The sequence below is a fragment of the Panthera uncia genome, chromosome D1, assembly GCF_023721935.1.
Source record: "Panthera uncia isolate 11264 chromosome D1, Puncia_PCG_1.0, whole genome shotgun sequence".
NCBI classification, from domain to species: Eukaryota; Metazoa; Chordata; class Mammalia; order Carnivora; family Felidae; genus Panthera; species Panthera uncia.
In genome coordinates this window covers 50,977,206-50,998,134 of record NC_064808.1, presented here as the reverse complement: position 1 = coordinate 50,998,134, position 20,929 = coordinate 50,977,206, and the positions used below count along the sequence as shown (strand labels likewise).

The window sequence follows — 20,929 nt, the reverse complement described above, 5'->3', positions numbered from 1 at the left end:
CAGGCTCCCATCCCCCAACCCTCTTTCCCAGACCGAGTCAGGCTCCTCTCCTCAGTACTTTTGGGGCAAAAAGTTTGCCCTTCCTTTTCTTCTTAAGAGTTGCTGTGCCATTGAAACCTTACAGCTACAGCTCTCAGTCTTCGTAAGCTTTGCATGTATTCACAAGGACCTAAATACACGTATCTATCGTCTCTCATAGTGTACATGGGTCACATAGGTTAAAATTGCAGATACAGTTTTTAAGTTAATACCTTTTAATGATGTCTTTGCAAAGCATACCATTATGGTACGAGGCGGTTATCTTTACCTACACGTATACGTTTGGATTCTTTTATTCAGACAATTTAATTAATAGAGCGTACGGGTGTATTATCAGTGTTACTCAACACTGACGTGAGATCGGAAGACTCCGGTAAAGTGAAGACGATGCACAAATGCCCTCTCGGGCGCTCAGGTGTTCTCCCAGGCCCCAGACTCGCGGCTCCCAGGTGAGCGGAACAGCGCCCCTCTGGCAGCTGGGGCCCCGGCCACCACAGCCCTGGAGTGCGGGCCCCGCGCCGCGGGATGCGCCGGCCCTATCAGCAACCTCTGGCCCTCGCCTCGCCCCGCCTCTGGGCTCGGAGTCTCTGGGCAGGGGTGGGTGGAGGCTGCCGCTCCTGCGAGTCCTCGGCTCCGATCCAGACCCAGAGTCCAGGTTAGTGAGCAAGTCCTCTTTCTGGCCAGCCACCGCTGTCCCCGCTGGCGCTGGGAGCCCCGCCCGCCCTGCAGGCTGGGGTGCGGGGGGGACTTCGCGGGTGGACCAGAGCGACGGAGACCTCTGCGGTTTCGAGTTGACTCGAGTTTGGCAAGGGAGCGCGGAAGGCCCGGCGACCCCTGGCTTGGGAGCCGGGAGTAGTCTGTGTAAAGGGTGGTGTTAGGGGGCGGTAAGGATGCGGGGGAAGGGGGTGCAGCCCTGGAAGTTTTGGGTTCGGGAATGGGCGCAAACCGTGGGACGGCGTGGATTCTGAGGTCAGCACCCCCTCCCCCGTCTCGGCCGCTCTGCCCCAGGAAGTGACACCGCTCATCCTCCACCCGGGAGGCCTTGACCTCTCGCCAGGGGGTTGGGGGGCGGGGTGAGCCTTCCGCCCTCGCCAGACCTGCGGGTCCGTTCGGAGGCGGGGCTGGCCCTGGAGCCCTGCCTGTCGAGGAACCGAGCAGGCCCCGCACCCTCTGGCCCTCACAATCTCCTTAAAACTACTTGGAGAGTCTTGACCACCCGGGGCTGCTCACAGCCAGATCCTCTCCGGCTTCTCATTCTCTCGACGTGCCGGCCACCGGGAGATGTCTGCCTTTCTGTGACGCGCCACTTACTGTCACTTCTGGCCGAGGTGACAGGGCAGTCAGTATAAGACATGAAGTCCCTTCCTTTTCCGAGCTCATGATATAGATGACTTGATCGTTATTTCTTTTCATCCTCACCCCAACTCAGTGAATTCAAATTAGTGACAACGTTGATTAGTTAATCGAGGCAGAAATGTGTGCTTGAGAACCCCCTGTGTCCAAATTCTGCCTCCGACCCTGACCTTTTTGAGTTTAGGTTTCATCCATCTATAAAATGGACAGAGAAATATTTGTACCCTACAGTTTGGGTGACTATTGAGGGTTTAAACACATAGGCGACTACAAATAGTAAATTATCAAGTCATTATTCTTGACAAACTCAATGCTGAGATTCTAAAATCCACAATTCAAACGATTTTTGCAAGAATAAATAGAGTGGGGAACACAATATGTTAAAATGCACAATAATAAAGAAGGATATGGCTAACATCTAAAGTTAAAAATTTAAGAGTTTTTAAAAGTTGGGATTTCAAGTGGGATTCACAAATGCAAGGGGAAAATAAGGATTTTATGAACTATTCTTTAGAAAAAAACCCCTCAGTTAATGGATTATCTAAAACTCAGGGAGAAGAAGAAAACCTGTGCAGGACAATATTTTAAGAATTTGCAAAGTTATTACAAGTTTCTGAAACGCATGGGATAGAGATTCTTTCGATGTAAATTTAAAAAAAAAGTGAAGCAGATAATATTCCAATTCAAATATTTATCAAGTGCCACCTGTTAGATAATCCATTCCAGATAACAGGTTAAAGTAGAATAACCCTACACAAAGGTTAAAAAAAAATACCGTTATTCCCTAAGCATGAGAAACTAAACTCACTTATGAAAGCAGTTTCCACCCGATTGGGTTTTTGCTGCTTTTTCAGTAGACCTACCAGCTGGAGTGGGGGGGGTGGGCAGCCCTGGCCATCTTATTTCTAATTTATTGTGAGCCCCCAGCCTGCGCTAACCTTTACTATTCCCTGCCCAGTCACTGGCTTTTTTTTTTCTGCAGCCATTTTGATACTGAATTGTGAGCTTCCATTCTTTCCGATGTTTCAGATCTAAATATCGGCCCTTCTCTGATTCTTCCTCTCCCCACCCTTTTCTAGCCACTTTGCCCCCTGTGTTGCATCTGCCTGTGGAGGAAGCGCCCTTATCTAAAACAGTGCTTCTGAAGCATCACCTGGGGATCTTTATTGAATTGCAGAAACTGAATTGGCCAGGGTGAGGCTGAGATTCTGCATAAAGAGTTCCATTGGATGCCAATGCTGATAGTTAGCCGACCACCTGACCTTCTTTTTCAGGCATCTGCTTCTGATTTAATAGTTCTGCCTGGTCTTGAATTTGGCCTCTTTCATTTGCAAATTTGACCCACTGAACTCAGGCACCTCAGGCTCTGGGATCTGCACTCACACGGCCGGGCTGTCATCTCAGCCTGGCCACACTGCTCTTGAGACCGGCCTCCAAGGGAGGCTGAATTGACCTGTTATGTCCTCTCTGGGCTGCGCTCCGCTGCTGCGGGTGGTCAAAGGCCTGCAGGGATGTGGGCAAGGGTTACTCAAACATGCTAGCTCTGTGCTCCCCTCCTTCACAATTTCTTCTTTTCTGCAGCCTCAACTTTATACACGTTGAGAAGCGACATCAACTCTTACATCATCTTTTCTGCTCAAAAATCTTTGTCTTGAATATCTATAGTACTGCATTAGGTGAACAATAACTATAGAAATATGGGACCACATGTATAATTTTAAATTTTCTGGTGGCCTCATTAAAAAGAAACGGGTGAAACGGATTTTTTAATATATTTTATTTAACTCAATGTGTCAATTTTTAGGATGAGTAATCAATATAAAAGCAGTTAATGTTGCATTTTAGATTATTTTTTCTAACAAAATCTTTGAAATCTGGTGTGTATTTTAAATTTAAAAGATCGCATTTTTGACTAGCCACACTTCAAGTGGCTACCATATTTGACAGCTCAGTTCTAATTTATGCTTAAAGATAGAAAGCCACGCCTTCAATTTTTCTCAATACATTTCTTCTTTCTGTTTTTGTCAGCTCTAATGAGTTCTAATTTACATCTATCAAGTTAACTTTAAGCACACAATTCTATGAGCTTTGATATGTAGACAATTGGTAATCACCAACATAATCCTATATAAAGGGCATTTCCATCACCCCCAAAAGTTTTTGTGTCCTGTTGCAAGTAATCCCCTTCTTACACCCCTGGACCTTGGCATCCACTAGTCAGTTTTCAACTTGTATACTGTAGTTTTGTTTTTTCTAAGATTTCATATAAATGGAATCATATAGAAACTTACCTTTGGTATCTGGCTTCTTTCCCTTTATATAATGCTTTTGAAGTATATCTTGCGGTTAAGTATCCATTCCATTTTATTGTTTGGTAATATGACATTGTATGGATATACCAAAATGTGTTCATTTACCAGTTAATGGTTTTATGGATTATTTCCAGGACTTGGCTATTATTGCATTACATTGCTTTCAGGAGGCAGAAATGCCCCGTGGCCTATCCTGTACATGAAGGTCACATTTGGGAGCCCAGGGCTAGTGTGCTTTCAGCGAGGCAGTGCATTTGTGAACTGGCTCTTTCATGTCCCAGACAAGGCTCCAGCTAGGCAAGCAGACAAATGGCTTCCAAGGAAAGTGATTAAATGCCAGAACACACACACTCACTCTATACATACATACATACATACATGCATGCACAAGAAAGATGTCTTTAAAAAATTCTCTTTGTGATTTAAGACAATAGTAATATAACAACTGAAAACTTCTAATAATGAGAATAAAATAGTGTTTTTCAATGAGAAGGACATCTGTCTTAATTCAGCACAGGCAAGAAATAAAATTAGAGTAAATTCTAGCATTTCTAGCTGTCTAGTTAGAGAAGCTTCTAGCTTTTTTAACTGACCCTTACCCCAAGCACACAGAGGCAACTGGCTCAGGCTGAGCTTTCTCATGTTGTCCTTAAATGCCATCTCATTAAATCTTGTTATGAATGGAAATAGTGGATTTTCATCGTAGGTCCAAAAGAAGTAAGAAGATATGACAAGTGGTAAGAAAGTGCCTCATGAATTCTTGTAACAGATACTTATTTAGGGCTATCTATCTACCAGACTTTGCTCTGTCCCCAGTAAAAATATCCAGAGGCCCTTTTCCTTGTGGTGAGAGGTAAGAGCACCAGAAGATCAGAGAGCAGTGCCAGCTTAGGTGTAACCATAACTAGTTTTTGCATTGGCTCAGACAATTATCACAACTGTACTCCTAAGGGAGGAATGATTTCAACAGTGCACGAAAGATGAAGCCACATCTCAGATCAGGAATTATTCCAGTGTTCCAAAACTAGACACTGATAAATTCAGGATTTAGACCTGGGTCCATGTTACTCTAGTACCAATGCCTTCTTTTCTGCCCTATACTGCCAGGGAAAAGGAGGCAGCCTGAGTCTGCAAGATGTAATGCCAGGAATGAAGCAGAGTTGGGCTGGGGAAGGAGCCTGTAGATAATTTAGAAAGAGCTGTTGGATGCTTTTTTTTTAAATTTATTTTTTAACATTTGTTGATTTTTGAGACAGAGACAGAGCATGAGTGGGGGAGGGGCAGAGAGGGAGGGAGACACAGAATGGGAAGCAGGTTCCAAGCTCTGAGCTGTCAGCCCAAAGCCCAGTGCAGGGCTCAAACCCATGCACCGTGAGATCATGACCTGAGCTGAAGTCAGACTCGTAACTGACTGAGCCACCCAGGCGCCCCTGTTGGATGCTTTTAAATGCTAGGAAGAACTGGGATTCCATCCTGAAGCAGTGTGGCCAAAAAGTGAGACCAGCGCTGGTCAGGATATGGACAGAAGCAAGCTGAGCCACTTCATGACCGGAGTGCCCTTGCAGGTGATGTGGGTAGCATGAAGAAAACATTCTCTCCCTTGAAGGACCAGGCGGGTCTCTGATTAATAACCTGAGATTTGAAGCTGCATAAAACTGGATTGTTATCTTTACTTTGTCACTTATTCACTCTGAGACTTTTGGTAGTTAAACACCTTTTTAAGAAATTCACTTTTCACATTCAGAAAATAGATGTTATTAATTGGCTCTATAGAGTCAATTAATTGGCTGATAGGATTATTGTGGGGATTGCTTATATAATATCTGTAAAGAGTTCAGCCATTGCCTAGCACATAGAAGTGATCAGAAAATGGTATTGATGATTATTTCCTTCATACACATTTCATATACACTTGTCTGCATTAATCACGGTTATCTATCTTTGTGTCTTTGAGAGTAGATTTGTTTCCCGCTGGGAGTCTAAATAGTATGTGCCCTTGGGGAGTATTTGTTTCATTCATCATTATCTCCCCACAGCAGCTATAGAACCATGCTTGACTTTCCAGTACTCTCCCATCACATGCCTTTTATACAAGCTGAGAGGCGGGGAGAACTCTGCACTGGAGGTCATGGGTAAGCCCCCTCCTCTTCTTTCTTCCTCTCATGCACTTTGTTTATTAAGATATAATTCTCATATCATGAATTTCACCCTTTTAAGGTATATTTTTTGGTATAGTCACAAATGTATTCAATAAGCACCACTATCTAATTCCAGAATTTTCATCACCTCATAAAGAAACCCTAAACCTCTGAGCAGTAACTCCCCATTCTTTCTCCCTCAGCAACTAATCTATTTTCCCTGCCTAAGATTCACCTACTCTGGACCTTTTGTGTAAATGGGATTCTATAATATGTGATCTTTTGTGTGTGGCTTCGTTCACCTGGCCTGATGTTGTCAAGGGCATTCACGCTGCAGCATGTATCAGGACTTCATTCCTGCCTTCCTCCCACTTTTACACACTTCTATCCCATTAGTGATTCAGTGCTTGCCTGAAATGCTATAAGACCTCTTTGTCCCTTCATACATCTTCCTTAGGTCTTTCTCTGGGGACTAGTCCTACACTAGAAGGGCACGTGGTCTCAACAGCCCCACCTTTCCCCTCTCCTCTCTCAACACATGCATCCCTTAAGTCTCCTGTCAAAATTTATGACAGGCCCTGGTGAAATTTCTTCATCAAGCAGGACCTTTCTCATTTCCACATCCCTAAAGCCCCGGGTCTGTGTCTGATTTTTACCACCTTCACCACCGAACATCTGTTTAAAGTTCTGACTTTGAGGACAGAGCCTTGGACTAGGATTATGGACATGTTAAGTTCTGCCAACTCTATGACTTATAAGCTGTTTGATTTTATTATGTCACTTAATGTCTGTCTCTATTGTTTTATCAAAGAGCCAAAAATACTTATTTATTCAGGGTTTTTTCTATGAGGGTTAAAGAAATCAGGGGAATGTGATTTCTAAATCACAGCTAGGTATAAAAGTTTTATAAAAATATTACCTCATGTTATTGTGGTCATTGCTGGTGTTTTTGTTTTTTCTGGGAAGGTGACCATGAGGGATGAAAGGGCTCTGTATGGAACAGAGCTGTAAGAAGGTGGAAGTGTCTTCGCAATAAATGAATCTCACAAGAAAGCTCATGAAAAAAGGAGGTTCTGGATTTTTATTCATCAAAAGTTGAGGACCTTACACTTGAAACCAATATATCACTGTATGTTAACTATACTGGAATTAAAATGTAAAAATAAAGTTGAGGATCTATGTGTAGGCACTGCTATTTCTGAGCTACAGTAATGAACAAAAACAGTCTCTGATCTCTAGCACTTATATTCTAGTGGGAGGATTCAGGCAATTAAAGATGTACATTTAAGTGGTGATAAAAAGAACAATGAAGCAAGTTAGTATGTGAAGAGTGATTTTTATAAGAGTGGCCGTGCTTCAGTTGGTTAGACAGAGCCAACTTTTCTGATAAGAGAGCATGAAAGCAGAGTGTGGAATGAAGTCCCTGAGTCAGGCGGATATCAGGGTGAATGGTCTTCTGTGAAGCAGTAACAGCAAGTGCACACATCCCGAGGCAGCCACGTGTTTGGTGCTTTTAACCAACTGAGCCACTCAGGAGCCCCTGTTTGGTGCTTTTAGTACCGAGGGTGTGTTTTGGTGGATGAGAACAAACAGATGGTGGCTCACGCAAGGCCACTTCTCATGGGCCACAGTTGGTCCCTCCATCCAGTAGGAGTAAAGGGAAATTATAATTCTTGCTCTACTGAGAGCACAAATTGACGTCTAGTATGAGTTGGGGTAAATAACATGTCTGAAGCCAGGATAAGAAGCCCTTGTTGCCCCAGGTATCTGATCTCTTTGTTCAGAATACCCAACATCCTTTTAATCACCTTTCTTTCTTTCTTTCTTTCTTTCTTTCTTTCTTCTTTCTTTCTTTCTTTCTTTCTTTTTTGTAAGTTTATTTCTACTTGAGAGCGAGACAGAGCATGAGTGGGTAAGGAGCAGAGAGAGAAGGAGATACAGAATCCGAAGCAGACTCCAGGCTCTGAGCTGTCAGCACAGAGCCCAACTTGGGGCTCGAATTCATGAACTGTGAGATCGCGACCTGAGCCCAAGTTGGACACTTGGCTGACTGGGCCACCCAGTATTCACCCTCATTTCTTACTCTGACCCTTTTTTGTTTGCCCATCTACCCAGGATCTGTGAGCAGGAGGTGTCTTAGAAATCTCAGCTAGGCGGGCGGGAGCCAGGAGAATAGCTACAATGACCTCAGCAGTCCTGGTGGACATACAAGAGGAGGTGACCTGCCCCATCTGCCTGGAGCTCCTGACAGAACCCCTGAGCATAGACTGTGGCCACAGCTTCTGTCAGGCCTGCATCACGGGGAACAGCACAGAATGGGTGATAGGCCAAGAAGGGGAAAGCAGCTGTCCTGTGTGCCAGACCGGCTACCGGCCCGGGGACCTGCGGCCGAATCGGCACCTGGCCAACATCGCAGAGAGACTCAGAGAGGTGGTGTTGGGCCCCGGGATGCAGCTGAAGGCGAGTCTCTGTGCACACCATGGAGAGAAACTCCAGCTCTTCTGCAAGGAAGATGGGAAGCTCATCTGCTGGCTTTGTGAGCGGTCTCAGGAGCACCGTGGTCACCACACAGTCCTCATGGAGGAGGTTGCCCATGAGTACCAGGTGGGAGCCCACATGGCAGGAAGGCAGGAGGAGCAGGGGGCCTTGGCAGGAGGTTGTAACTTTTCTTCATGCTGCAACCTAATTTCTTTATAGTTTTCCTGTTTACCTAGAGGATGAACCTAGAAAAGGCCCTCACTGCCCAAGGGTAACTTTATCTCTTTCTTGCTCAAGACCTGCTCTGCATGAACAGAGGATGATGTGGGGGGAGGGGGGGACGCAGCTAGGGGCCTTGGTGGATCAAGTGTGAGGAATATGGCAGCAATGAGAGGAAAGTCCTTTGGGCAGGTTTTTTCCCTGGGAGGAGAGACAATCAGCCTGCATCCACTCTACATAAAAGATCCTCAGGCCTTCTCAGTTCTTCAGCCCCAGCAGGATAGGCTTCTGAGGTCAGCATAATCACTTCCCCATTTACTCTGTTCTGGGCACGGAGACAAGCTAGCGCTTGACCCTGCTTGACCTGATGTTTCTTTAAGGAGAAGTTCCAGGAGTCTCTGAGGAAGCTGAGGCAAGAGCAGCAGGAAGCCGAGAGACTAAAAGCTGTTATCATAGGGAAGAGGACATCCTGGAAGGTAAGAGAGATTTCTTCCTGAAGGTGTCCTGGGACAGGAATCAGGGCAGGGCATAGGAACCGAGGGCAAAGGAGCCCTGGTCCTGTCTGTTCCCTCATTTGACTGGAAGAACTTCCCTTTGCCCCATCCTCACTGCGACCCTTACAAACAAGGGTATTGTTCTTGCTGTGGAGTTGGGGAAGGAGGAGTCAGAGAATGAATACATCAGAAAGGAATTCAGGTTTTTGAAGATAGTTACATAGGAGAGGAAAGGCCACTGGTGGCCCCCAATTCCTGATTCCAGACCTTGTTCTATGGTTTTAAGCTCTGAAAGCTGCTGGAAAGACAGGTCTCACACAGGCCGATCATTCCCACCTTGGTACTCCGAATTGGAAGGAGAGGCCAATGCAGATGCATGGGAGGCCATGGAGGCAGCTTGGAATCTAGACCTCACCCAGGAGCCATAGTCTATATCTAGGAGGCCTAGATAAGGTAGCCTGGGGCTCATGGTCTGGGAAGAGCTGAAAAGAGAACAGAAGGGAAGAACAGGTTCTGCAGGACTTCCTCCCCCATTTACCCTCTCCTGGTGAGACCTGGCCCCAAGAGCAGTCCTGAGCCTGACACCCCCCCCCCCCCCGCCCCGCATCCCCGCTCCAGAGAGGAGACCCTCAGCTCAACAGACTAGCAGCCTCTTCCTCTTGCATGTTCCTAAAGAATCAGATGGAACCTGAGAGACACAGGATCCAGACACAGTTTAATAAGTTGAGAAGCATCCTGGACAAAGAAGAGCAGCGACAGTTGAAAAAGCTGGAGGAGGAAGAGAGGAAGGGGCTGAGTATTTTAGAAGAGGCTGAGGATGAGCTGGACCAGCAGAGCCAGTCACTGAGGGAGCTCATCTCAGACCTGGAACTTCGGTGTCAGGGGTCGGCAATGGAGCTGCTGCAGGTGAGACTTGTGAAGGAGCCCCTGATCTGACGGTCCAGGCAAAGGGAGACTAACTCTCCTTCCCTTCTTACACGGGACTGATGACCTGGTGGGGGCAAGAAAACAATTCGTTTGGCCCACTTGGGCCTTTTACCTGTTAAACTGTGTAGAGGTCATGGATAAAGAATGGAATAATTAAAGTACAAATGCTAGGGGAATGTCTCATTTTTACTTATTATGTATAAACTGAGGTCCAAAACTTTATTTGATACAGTGGAGAAGATCTGTTATATCCATTGATGTTCTACAGCAGCACTTCTGAATCTCGGCACTATTGATATTTTGAGCTGGGAATTCTTTGCTGGGAGGGGCTGCTCTGTGCATTGTAACATGTTTAGCAGGATCCCTGGCCTCCACCCACTAGATGCCAGTAGCTCCACCCCCCACCCCTCACCCCTGTCCGCTCTGACAACCAGAAATCCTCCAGATATTGCCAAATATCCCTTGTGGGGCACATAATGCCTCTTCTCCTGTTGAGAAGAGGTAGGCATTCGGCACCTGTTGTCTCTGATGCTGACTTGGGATTTGTCAGGTACTTTTCACCCAGCTTAGTCCCCGGCAAACACCTACAAAGCTCAATCAAGTACTTAGAGGTTCTGTATGTAATCACCAACCCTTCTTTGCTTTACTGTCTTCTTAGGGCAGAATCATTTAATGTGTTGTGATAGAAGTTCGAACAGGTCCTTTTAAGGCACAGAGAAGACTGGACTCTGGGGTGTGTGTGCGTGAGCGTATGTGTGTATTGGGAGGGTGCCAGGTGTCAAATCTGGAGAGGTTTCGTGCAGGAGCTTGAATTGAAGTTGAAATCTGAGCAGGTATTTTCTACATAGTGTGAATAGGGTGACTATGAAGTGGAGACAGGATGTACTTTGTAACCTTCTGGAACCTTCAGGCTGTTCCTTACTTTCTGTTTGCCTACTTGCTTTCCTCTTCTCCCTTTGGTGGTAGAATAATCATTGCCTATTCTTGCACCCTACTACTGGGGTCATTACTAGAATGTCACTATGACATTCTTATGCACTCCTCCTGATTTTCCATCTTCATTTTATTCTTCTTGCCCTTTTGCTTCGTCTTTGACATTGGGTTACCCTGACCTTCTCCCTGCTCCCATTCTTGCCTCTCCACAGACCCCTCAAGATGTAAAAATTGCTCCGTACATGCAAAGGGATCATCAGTGTATGTCGCTCGCCCAGGCACCTGTGTATACTCTCACACCCATTAGCATGACTTGCCCAGGGGGCGTCTTAACTTGAGTGCTGTCTCACAGTCAGTTTTTCTAGAGCTTGTCCAGCACAAACACATTCCTCTTCTCTTTTCTGTATCTATGGGGCATTGCTGCGCAGTAAGATTTGATAGCTGCTGCAAGCCCACAGCTTTCAAGTTTCAAAATATGACCCCTGAGAATAACACTAACAAAAGAAAAAGAGCCATGAAGTGGCACCCTGATTTGCCCATTTGGGTTCCTCAGTACAGCCATGCCTTAAGGCCCACACAACCTTGGGTATTTGGTGTAAGTTGACATGTATCCACCACCTCCACCGCTTCCCACATGCAGGCCAGTTTAAAGATAGCCCCGACACAGAGAAAATAGATGAAACCGTTGGCTTTTTTTTCAGTCATTGTGGTAACGAGGCAGAAGTTAGGGAGACCAAGTGGGAGGCTATGAGGCATTTCTGCTCAAGTGAGGCAGGAGGTGGCAGTGATGACAGTGAAGACCAGGTGGCTAAAAGAAGTTGCGAGCATGAAATGGACTGGCTTGGCCTAAGATGGGACGTCAGGGTGAACGTAAGGTAGTTTTTAGGATGATACTTTGTCTAAATGTGGTGACTAAATGGATGCTGGTAACACTGAGGAAGATGGAAGATACGAGACCTCATGGTTGCAGAAAAAGTAAGTTTTCCTTTAAACATTTTGAGTTTGTGGTGTCAGTGGCTCATTTGCTGGTGCAGATGAGAGTGATCTGAGCAGAAGTTCCGATTTGGGAATCATCAACACGTGTGTGTCAAAATCAAGAAAACTGGAAGAAGTCAGCAAGGATAGCTTAGAGGGCTAGAAGAGGCAAAGTTTGAAAAATAACCATAGTTAAGACTCTTGTATCCTTAGCAACTAGAATGTAAGCATCTCAAGGACAGAAATTATGACTTAATCATGTGAGATTCTCTAGTGCTAATAGGTGATGTGCATATATAACATTACACGCATGCACACACACACACACACACACACACACACACACACTATTGTCAAAATAAAGGTGCTATTGATGAGTTGAATCATCTCCCAACATTCCTACATAGGGGCTCAGGGACAGTCTACTTTGAGTTCTTATCTCCACTTTGTGGCCTCCATATTGGGTCCATCTCTATTTTCATGATATCATGGGGTTGTGGGGATGGGATAAGGAATGGATGAGGCTGTGTTAGAGGACAAGACCTATAACTCCTTGCCTTAACAATTTCTCTTTCCTTCCTAGGATGTGAGTGATGTCATGAAAAGGTATGTGTAGGAGAATACAGGGTGGTTCCCTTGGATTGACAAAGGTTCCGATACCCATAGCATTATCTTGTGGTCAATGGAAAAGGAAAGAAGACAAATCACAAGACGGGAGATTTAGGACTATGATGTCCTGAGCTGCTCATCATGAGGATTTTTGGGTTCCCTGAACTAAAGGGAATGACCTGGTTTCTATGGTAGGAGAATTTGAGTGATGGGGCGGGGATGGATGTCACAAATTGGGGACAGTGGTTCTTAAGAATAAAAGGTTACAGTATCATTTACTCTTCTAGTATCCTATGATGGAACCTTTTTGCCACAAAGCTCTACCTGCTTCCAGCCCTGATTCCAGTAGTTTATAGCTACCTCAATCTACACAGGGATTTTCTTTGTCCATGTCTTTTATCAGAGGGAAATTTCCCATCTGTGTTTCCCAAGGTCCAAGAATCAGTTCTTGGAGCATCTGCCTTCAATTTCCCTTTCTCCCTTAGCTTTAGAACAGTCCTGCCTTGCTACCTATTTCTCCTCAGACTTCCATTTTTCTCAATTCCAATAAAAACATAGATGTGAAATCTTGAGAAGAGTTGTTTTAGGCCTGGAACAAAAGCTGTTCTCTTCTCTATCACATACTCTAGAATTTCATCCGTCAAGATGACGGCTAAGGTTGTCCACACACCTGGTACCTTTACGCTCCTCACAGACACATGAAATATGGAGACTGTTGTCCTTTCTGAAGTCTTCACTCTCAGTTTGGAGAAGATGTCTCCTTTCTCCAACTGGCGCAATATTCCTAGAGACAGGCCTCTTTTTGAAGGCTTTTCTCCCTAGGCTTCTGGGAGACCCTAAGGCCTAAACTCAGTCTTCAGAAGAAGCCCTTTACTCAATACTCTCAGAGCCCTGGCAGCAGGTTCCTGGCAGTCTCCCTTCAACACAGCCCCTTGTAGTAGACCCTCTAGGTGGCACTTGTAAGCATTTTGTATCTTGTTTAGAGGAAGCAAAAGATTTCCCAGTCACTATTTTATTTAATTTTATATAATCTTAAGATGTAGAGAGAGAAGGGAAAATGATTGTATTTTACAAAAACAACAAAACCAACAAAAATGAGGCTTTGAAGGGTTAGATCTTATCACAGTTTACACAGATGCTGAGAAGCTAGTTTCTAGTCCAGGTCTTTGGTTCCAGTGCTAGGGCTCTTTCCTGAATTATGCTAATTTTCTTCAAGAAAGAATGTTGAAGTTCTCCCAAGGACCTGGGAGATGAGGGAGACGGGTGTTGGAAGAACCCAAGGGCAGCAGTGCAGGAGATTCATAAGGTCTCTTCTCTCTAGAAGTGAGTTCTGGACCCTAAAGAAGCCAGAAGCTCTGCCCACCAAGCTGAAGAGTATGTTTCGAGTCCCAGATCTGAAAAGGATGCTGCGAGTGTTTAGAGGTGAGGAGATTCAGGGGACAGCTTTTGGATGTGGAATTATTGTAGCCCAAGCAATAAATAGAATAGAGCAAAGAGTTGATATTTGGGGAGAGTGGTGCAGAGAGAGGTCAGAGAGGGAGGGACATAGCATGCTGCAAAAGATAACTGTTCATATTTAAGGAGGAATGAGATGGCCAACTTGCATCCTTACAGAAGTCCCTGCCTCCCCCATCAATCCATGATGGGGAGACAGCAGACCTGAGACTGTCAGTTCTGTGCAACATGATTGACTCTGATTATCATTACAGAACTGACGGATGTCCAGAGCTACTGGGGTAAGTAGCCAGCATGGCATCTTTGAGCAACATGTCCTTATTCTCTTTCCCATGCTCCCCCCCTACTCTGACATACCCACATACTCTAAGGCACGAAGTGTTAATACCATCCCTCCATACCCCCATGTAGTTCCAATTCCTCCACTTCTGTGTTTCCTCTTCTCAGTGTCTTAAGACCCACGTACCTATCCTCCCCTGCTGATGTTGTATCTTTTCCCACAGTGGACGTGACTCTGAATCCACACACGGCTAACTTAAATCTTGTCATGTCTAAAAACCGGAGACAAGTGAGATTTGTGGGTGCCACGCTGCCTGGGTCTTACCTGGAAGAGCATTATGACTGTGGTATCCTGGGCTCCCAACATTTCTCCTCTGGGAAACACTACTGGGAGGTAGATGTGGCCAAGAAGACTGACTGGATCCTGGGGGTGTGCAGTAATTCAGCGGAACCCACGTACTGTTTCAACCAGTTTACGAATAATCGAAATGTTTACTCCAGATATCAACCTCAAAGTGGATACTGGGTGATTGGGCTACATCATAAACATGAATATAGAGCCTATGAAGAATCTTCCACTTCCCTGCTCCTCTCTATGATGGTGCCCCCTCGCCGGGTTGGGATTTTCTTAGACTACGAGGCTGGCACTGTCTCCTTTTATAATGTCACGAACCATGGCTTTCCCATCTACACCTTCTCTAAATATTACTTTCCTAGCACCCTTTCTCCATATTTTAATCCCTGCAACTGTGTGGTCCCGATGACCCTGCGCCGCCCAAGCTCTTGAACATTCTGCCATCTCCACTCACACCTGAGCAGTACCCTCTAGTCTGAGGTCCATCTGTACCTCAGTCTCTCTTTTCTGAACTTCTGTATTCCTGCACTCTCACACCTTTCACTTTGAACATGTACTCAATGCTAGACTATAACCAGAGGTGATAGTGAACATCCCTGACTAGTTAATTACAGACCTTTGGATGGGTGGGGGGTAGCTGTCAACATGTTACCATTAAGCATGATATTTGATGGAGTTCTTTTTGTTGTTGTTGATTCATGGGATCAAATTTTTAGGAAGTTCTGTTCTATTTTCTATATTTTTTAAATATTGAATGGAAAATTGAATTTCAACAGATACTGTCTATAAGATGGAGATTTCTTGTGTCATTTTTATTCTGTTATTGGAGTACACTGATTTGTTTCCATTTTTAAATGCAACACAAAGTCCTGAAATAAATCACTATTATTCTTCACATGCGATACTGGATTTATTTTTGCTAATACATTGTTTAGGTTACATTCCCATCTCTGTTTATGAAAGAAATTGACCTGTAATGTTACATTCTTATAACATCATTGTCAGGTTTTATAAAATGCAACAAATGAACAAAGTATTGTATTTTTGTGTAAGTATATATAGGATTGAGTGCTAAAAACCATTATAATGTTAATTTTGATGGATTTAAATTCAAAGAAAGAAATTTTAACTTCAGTTTTTACTACAACCTTCATGGATTTAAAATTTTAAGCGTAGTGTTTGAAAATTTAAAACAAATCTCCCAAATTCATTGAAGTAGAAAAAGGAGAGAAGAAAATGATAAATCCAAAACAAGTTTTTCTCCCAGAATGGGAGGAAACATACAAAGAAAATAATCTAAAGAATTTTAAGGAAGAGAATGATTTTTTCCAGCTTTACCCCCTTTCTTTATGCTCAAATGTGAACAGCTTTGTGAATGAGCTGCTATGACTTTGGCAGAGGTGCTATATGCTTTTGAGCCAGCTGTACAAGAAATTATGAGGTGGATGTGAGAGTGGAAACAGAAGTTAGCTAGAGCTGTCCAATATGGTAGCCAAGAGCTACCAGTGGCTATTGAGCACTTCAAGTATTACTATTCTGAATTGAAGTCTGCTGTACATGTAAAATGCACACCTGGTTTTGAGGACTTAGTTTATTTTTTTATATTCATTTATTTAGAGAGACAGAGAGTAGGTGAGAGTCAGAAAGAGAATCCTAGCCAGGCTCTGTGCTTTCAGCTCAGAGCCTCACATGGGGCTCAATCTCATGAACTGCGAGATCATGACCTGAGCCGAAATCAAGAGTCGGATGCTTACCTGGTTGAGCCACCCATGTGCCCCAATGACTTAGTTTTAAAAAAATGTAAGGCATCTTACAACTTTTCTATTGTAGATTGCAATGATAATATTTTGCATATACGGGATTAAATAGGTATATGTTAACTACACCGGTTTCATTCCACTTTTTTGATGTAAATGCTAGAAAATTTAAAGTTACATATGTGGCTCACGTAGCTTTTCTATTGAATAGATCTTATTGTAATGCAATTTCTATCCCTATGGGGGCCTTGTGTAGGCAGATATGTTCATCTCTACACAGACCTCCTGCCCCTCTGAGGCATTTTTGTAGAAGAAGGTAATGGCAGAGAGAAGATCTCAACACATCTAGATATTTACAATGTGGGAAATCGTAGCAAGGGATCATGGCCAGAGAATATGACTGCCTAGTCTGGTCCCTGTCTTTAGCCATCAGTCTGCTGGACTTTTGTAGTTCTTTCATGGTTTGAGGAAATCCTAACAAGTTCATCCTCAGGCTCAGCTCTGGTGTCTGGGGGGAGATGAAGTACAGGATATAATCAGAGCTCAATAATGGCTTGCTGTAGGGCAGGGTTTTACTTGAGAGATGAAATTTGCGGGAGACCAGAGGCCAAGTGCACACTCTTCATCCTGATTTCCATTTCACTTGGAAGAAATGTGAAAGGAGATAGAGCCGGCAAATGGTTGTCCACAGAGCTGGTGGGTGTTCACGGATGACAAATGATAAAAAGGAATCGGCCTGAGTAATTGCTCCCTTCTCACTTAGTTTCCCAGGAAATAAATTTCAGGAAAAAGGAGTTAGCCCAGCTGCCGTCTGCCAGCAGAAGTGTTCCATGAATGACCGTAGACAATAAGGAAACACATAGTACTAGCTGGGATTGTGTCAATGAGGTCTGGGGAAGGTTGTCCAATTTGAGATTTGGAGGAATGAGTTTGCAGCCCTGACTCCTGGGGAAATCTGGGCAGAGGCCTACTGGCCTTGACATTTTGGGCACAGCAGGACAAACCTGCTGTGAAAAGTAAATCCAAACACGTAACTTAGGATCAAACACTAAAGACATTTATTTCTTATAAAAATCAAACACGAGTGTAATTAGTGCTGTGTGGCACTGTTTCATGTGAGTTTCATGCACCAAGCTTTCTTCCTCCTGAGTCTCTGCCATCCCCAAGGACAGTATTGTCATAAGCATCAAGCCAGCAGAAGGGTAAAAAAGCCTGGACAGGCAGTTTGCTTCTTAAATTTTTCAGTTATATATGGGATTCGTAATTTCTGCTCACTTTCTGTTGCTGAGAATAGCCATCTGGCCATACCTAACTGCAAGGGAGTTAGGTGTACAATCAAATTTCAAGGGAAGGAGAGTGCAGATTTTTGCAGAGACCTAGTGGTCTGTTAGGTGGGACAGTCAGGAGTGCCTGGAACCTAAGGCAATTCCTCTTCCTCATTACAAAAGACTCAGGATCTTAGCTTTTTTTCTGGAACTATGTTTATTCCATCTTGTAGCCTAAAACTCATAAAGAAAAGGGGAAGAGATGAGATGTTTTGTTGTCATACGCATAGGCATAAGCTAAGTAAAAACCATCTTTTTAAATTAAAGGCCAAGCTACGATCAAAGTTAAAGGAGATAGAATAAGAGAAATAGAACTGGTAGAGAGTATTATCAGGATTTTCAGGAGGTTGGAGACAACCAGATCTGGAATGTATACTCTGATCTGATTGGATGAACTCCTGTACAGATTGTAAGTGGGTTCTGTTCAGTCTCTTATCTTGTCACTGCCAGGAAGACATCTGCAGAGATGAAGTACTAATGAGAGCTGAGGGGGTTGGGCCTATGGACATACATAAAGACACGAAATAATTCAAAAAGAACTAGAGGAAAAAATATGGATGGACAAAGTTACCTACTTAAATAAATAGATGTTCAGAGGTGGCTGAGTGGCTCAGTCGGTTAAGCCTCCAGTTTCAGCTCAGGTCATGATCCCACGGTTCGAGAGTTTGAGCCCTGCATAATGGCTCTCTGCTAGCAGATAGTGCAGAGTCTGCTTCGGATACTCTGTCTCCCTCTCTGCCCCGCCTCAACTCCTGTGCACTCGCTCAAGGAAAAAAAGAGATGTTCATTTAGTTACTGAACAATGAAGTTAAAGGGGGAAAAATAGATGTTAAATAATTACAAGGAGCTGAATATCAATAAACTACTGAGACTATTACGGAAAGAAAATGAGAGGGCAGGCTTCCTCTGCCTTCCTTTATTATGATAATTCCATATCACAAGAAGAAGTAGAACCTCTATTCACCAATAATAATATAACGCTTGATAGGAAGACAATGTTACAACATTAGTAAAAGTACCATTGTAGAAGATAGTATCAAGAGATGTTCTTGAGATTAAAATGTAATAGCACGTTTTGTTGATAAATCCTGCTAAAGAAAAGCTATACCCATACGATTTAAATATTATGGTCATTGGTTTTCTCCTATAGTCTTGGATTGATGTACTTCTCTAACAAAGTTAATGTCAGCTTCTAAATAAGGTAATTGCAATAATTGTTCTATGCTTATTACTATAGGACATTTGCACACTGACCTGCTAATGTTATCAAAGCCAAAATGAGTCATACAGAAAAAAAAGATTACTACAGTGTATTGGAGGAAACTACACAATAACTTAAGGGCTAGAGAGACTTGAGTCATTATATCATCTTTAATAACCATTGAAGAGGTTCTAAATTTTGTCAATGGACTAAGAAGAATTAACAAAATAGTTCATTGGATAGAGAACAAATTAGGACCAGTCGTACTGCATGTTTGAAGATTTGTTGATATCACAAAACAAAAGGGGTTGGTATGTTTGACTGTTTTGTTGCTGTTGTTATTGTTATTATTCGTATCAATAAAGCCAATTTGTCTTCATACACAATGTAAGTTTACAGTCTTACTCCAGGGTTACTTGGAGCCTCTTGTTTGTTATTTTAATCTACTACATAAATGTCTAATAGACTTCCCTTTTCTGTATTTCATTTTATGATGGCATTTCAATAGTAGCACTATTGGGTTACACTCCATGCAGCATATCAATGATATCACCTTCTCTTATATATCTTGTGCTTAATTTCAGTGGCTTCTAGAGCAACAAGGGCATCCTTGTGCTACAACAGAATGTTCAGATGGCTCTGTCCTTAGGATCATGGAATAAATCCAAATCCCTGTGACTTCCATGTCAAAGACACATTGGAAGATGGTAATTGGAATGTGTGCCAGTGGCCATGCGCTGACAGCACAAAACAATCTGTGAGCTTTTGGATCTGCTAAGGAGCATGTATAGTCTTTGAAAATTATACTTTATTAATGGCCACCAACTATTTGATCCTGTCAATCACAGTACCTAGAGACTATCCTCTTTTAGTTTGGACCAATAATGGATATTCCAAGACAAGTCAGGGAACCATTTGAAATGTAAATGGTATTACAAAAGAGTCAAAAGAAATTCATAATACTCAAAATGTAGGAAAAGACTTCAATAGCTACCTTACCTAAAAATGATACTAAGAAATACGAAAGTTGAATTGTAGTTTGTGTTGACTAAGGTAATGATAAAAAATTTAAGTTGAAAGCTTATGTTGGGAAAGAAAGTAAAATATTTCCATATGCATATTTTGACACCACAGTCGGGGATGTCAATTGGAACTTTAAAGTAAAAGAAGTGAGAAAATCAGCCTAGTACGATGAACCGTATACATTGTATATGGCTATTGACATATGACATGGTTATAAAACAATGGAGACAAATATAAGATTATTTTGACTCTTGGGCCTTAGTTATGGATAACATTGAATGGGTTGAACTCTGGGGAAAACAAAACAGCTTTCAGCTCCGTGTGGTGGTGGCAGTGTAAATTTGGGAAGATGGTGGCCAAAGCATATTTGCCCAGAGTATAAATTCAAGATCTTGGATTTAATCTGTGAGTAAATGGTCAGCCATGATGAGTTAAGAAACTGGAAAACATTGGGGCTCCTGGGTGGCTCAGTCAGTTGAGCAACTGACTTCGGCTCGGGTCATGATCTCATGGTTCGTGGGTTCGAGCCCCACATCGGGCTCTGTGCTGACAGCTCGGAGCCTGGAGCCTGCTTCCAATTCTGTGTCTCCCTCTCTTTCTGCCCCTCCCCCACTCATGCTCTGTCTCTCTTTCTCTCAAAAGTAAATAAAATGTAAAAAAAAAAAGAAACTGGAAAACATTAATTGGATATATTAATCTAGCAGCTGAGTTGAGGATAGATTAGAAGGGGGAAAGCTAACAAAGACTAGAATATCTGGACACTGAAGTGTTTACATTAGTAATATAAACCGAAGGATTACTAGCCCAGTGAAATAGATAAGATCTGGAAAGTGATCCTTTGTATCTCAGTGATAGGCACTGATATAAAAATACTGCCCATGGCATCTGTAATGGCTTGTAATAGTACAAGGCAATAGATATTGTCATCACCAATTTTCCCAAATAGGACTTCGAGGTTCAAGAACATTGTCACAGCTCCATGGAATATAGCTGGGAATGGAAGATTTTTTTGTAACTTACTACACATTCTTTCATCTTCTGTGAGTGGATTAAGGGG

The 20,929-nt window shown here is 43.4% G+C and overlaps 1 protein-coding gene across 1 annotated transcript; it reads left to right on the top strand.

Moving 5' to 3' along the window:
- Positions 1-618: 618 nt before the first annotated feature.
- On the top strand, positions 619-15,461 carry TRIM6 (tripartite motif containing 6). The gene is made up of 8 exons (XM_049618592.1): positions 619-694; positions 7,958-8,446; positions 8,920-9,015; positions 9,709-9,939; positions 12,452-12,474; positions 13,799-13,899; positions 14,187-14,213; positions 14,436-15,461. The coding sequence occupies exons 2-8, from the start codon at positions 8,024-8,026 to the stop codon at positions 14,996-14,998; spliced, it is 1,464 nt and encodes a 487-aa protein (XP_049474549.1). The 5' UTR covers positions 619-694; positions 7,958-8,023; the 3' UTR covers positions 14,999-15,461.
- Positions 15,462-20,929: the final 5,468 nt, after the last annotated feature.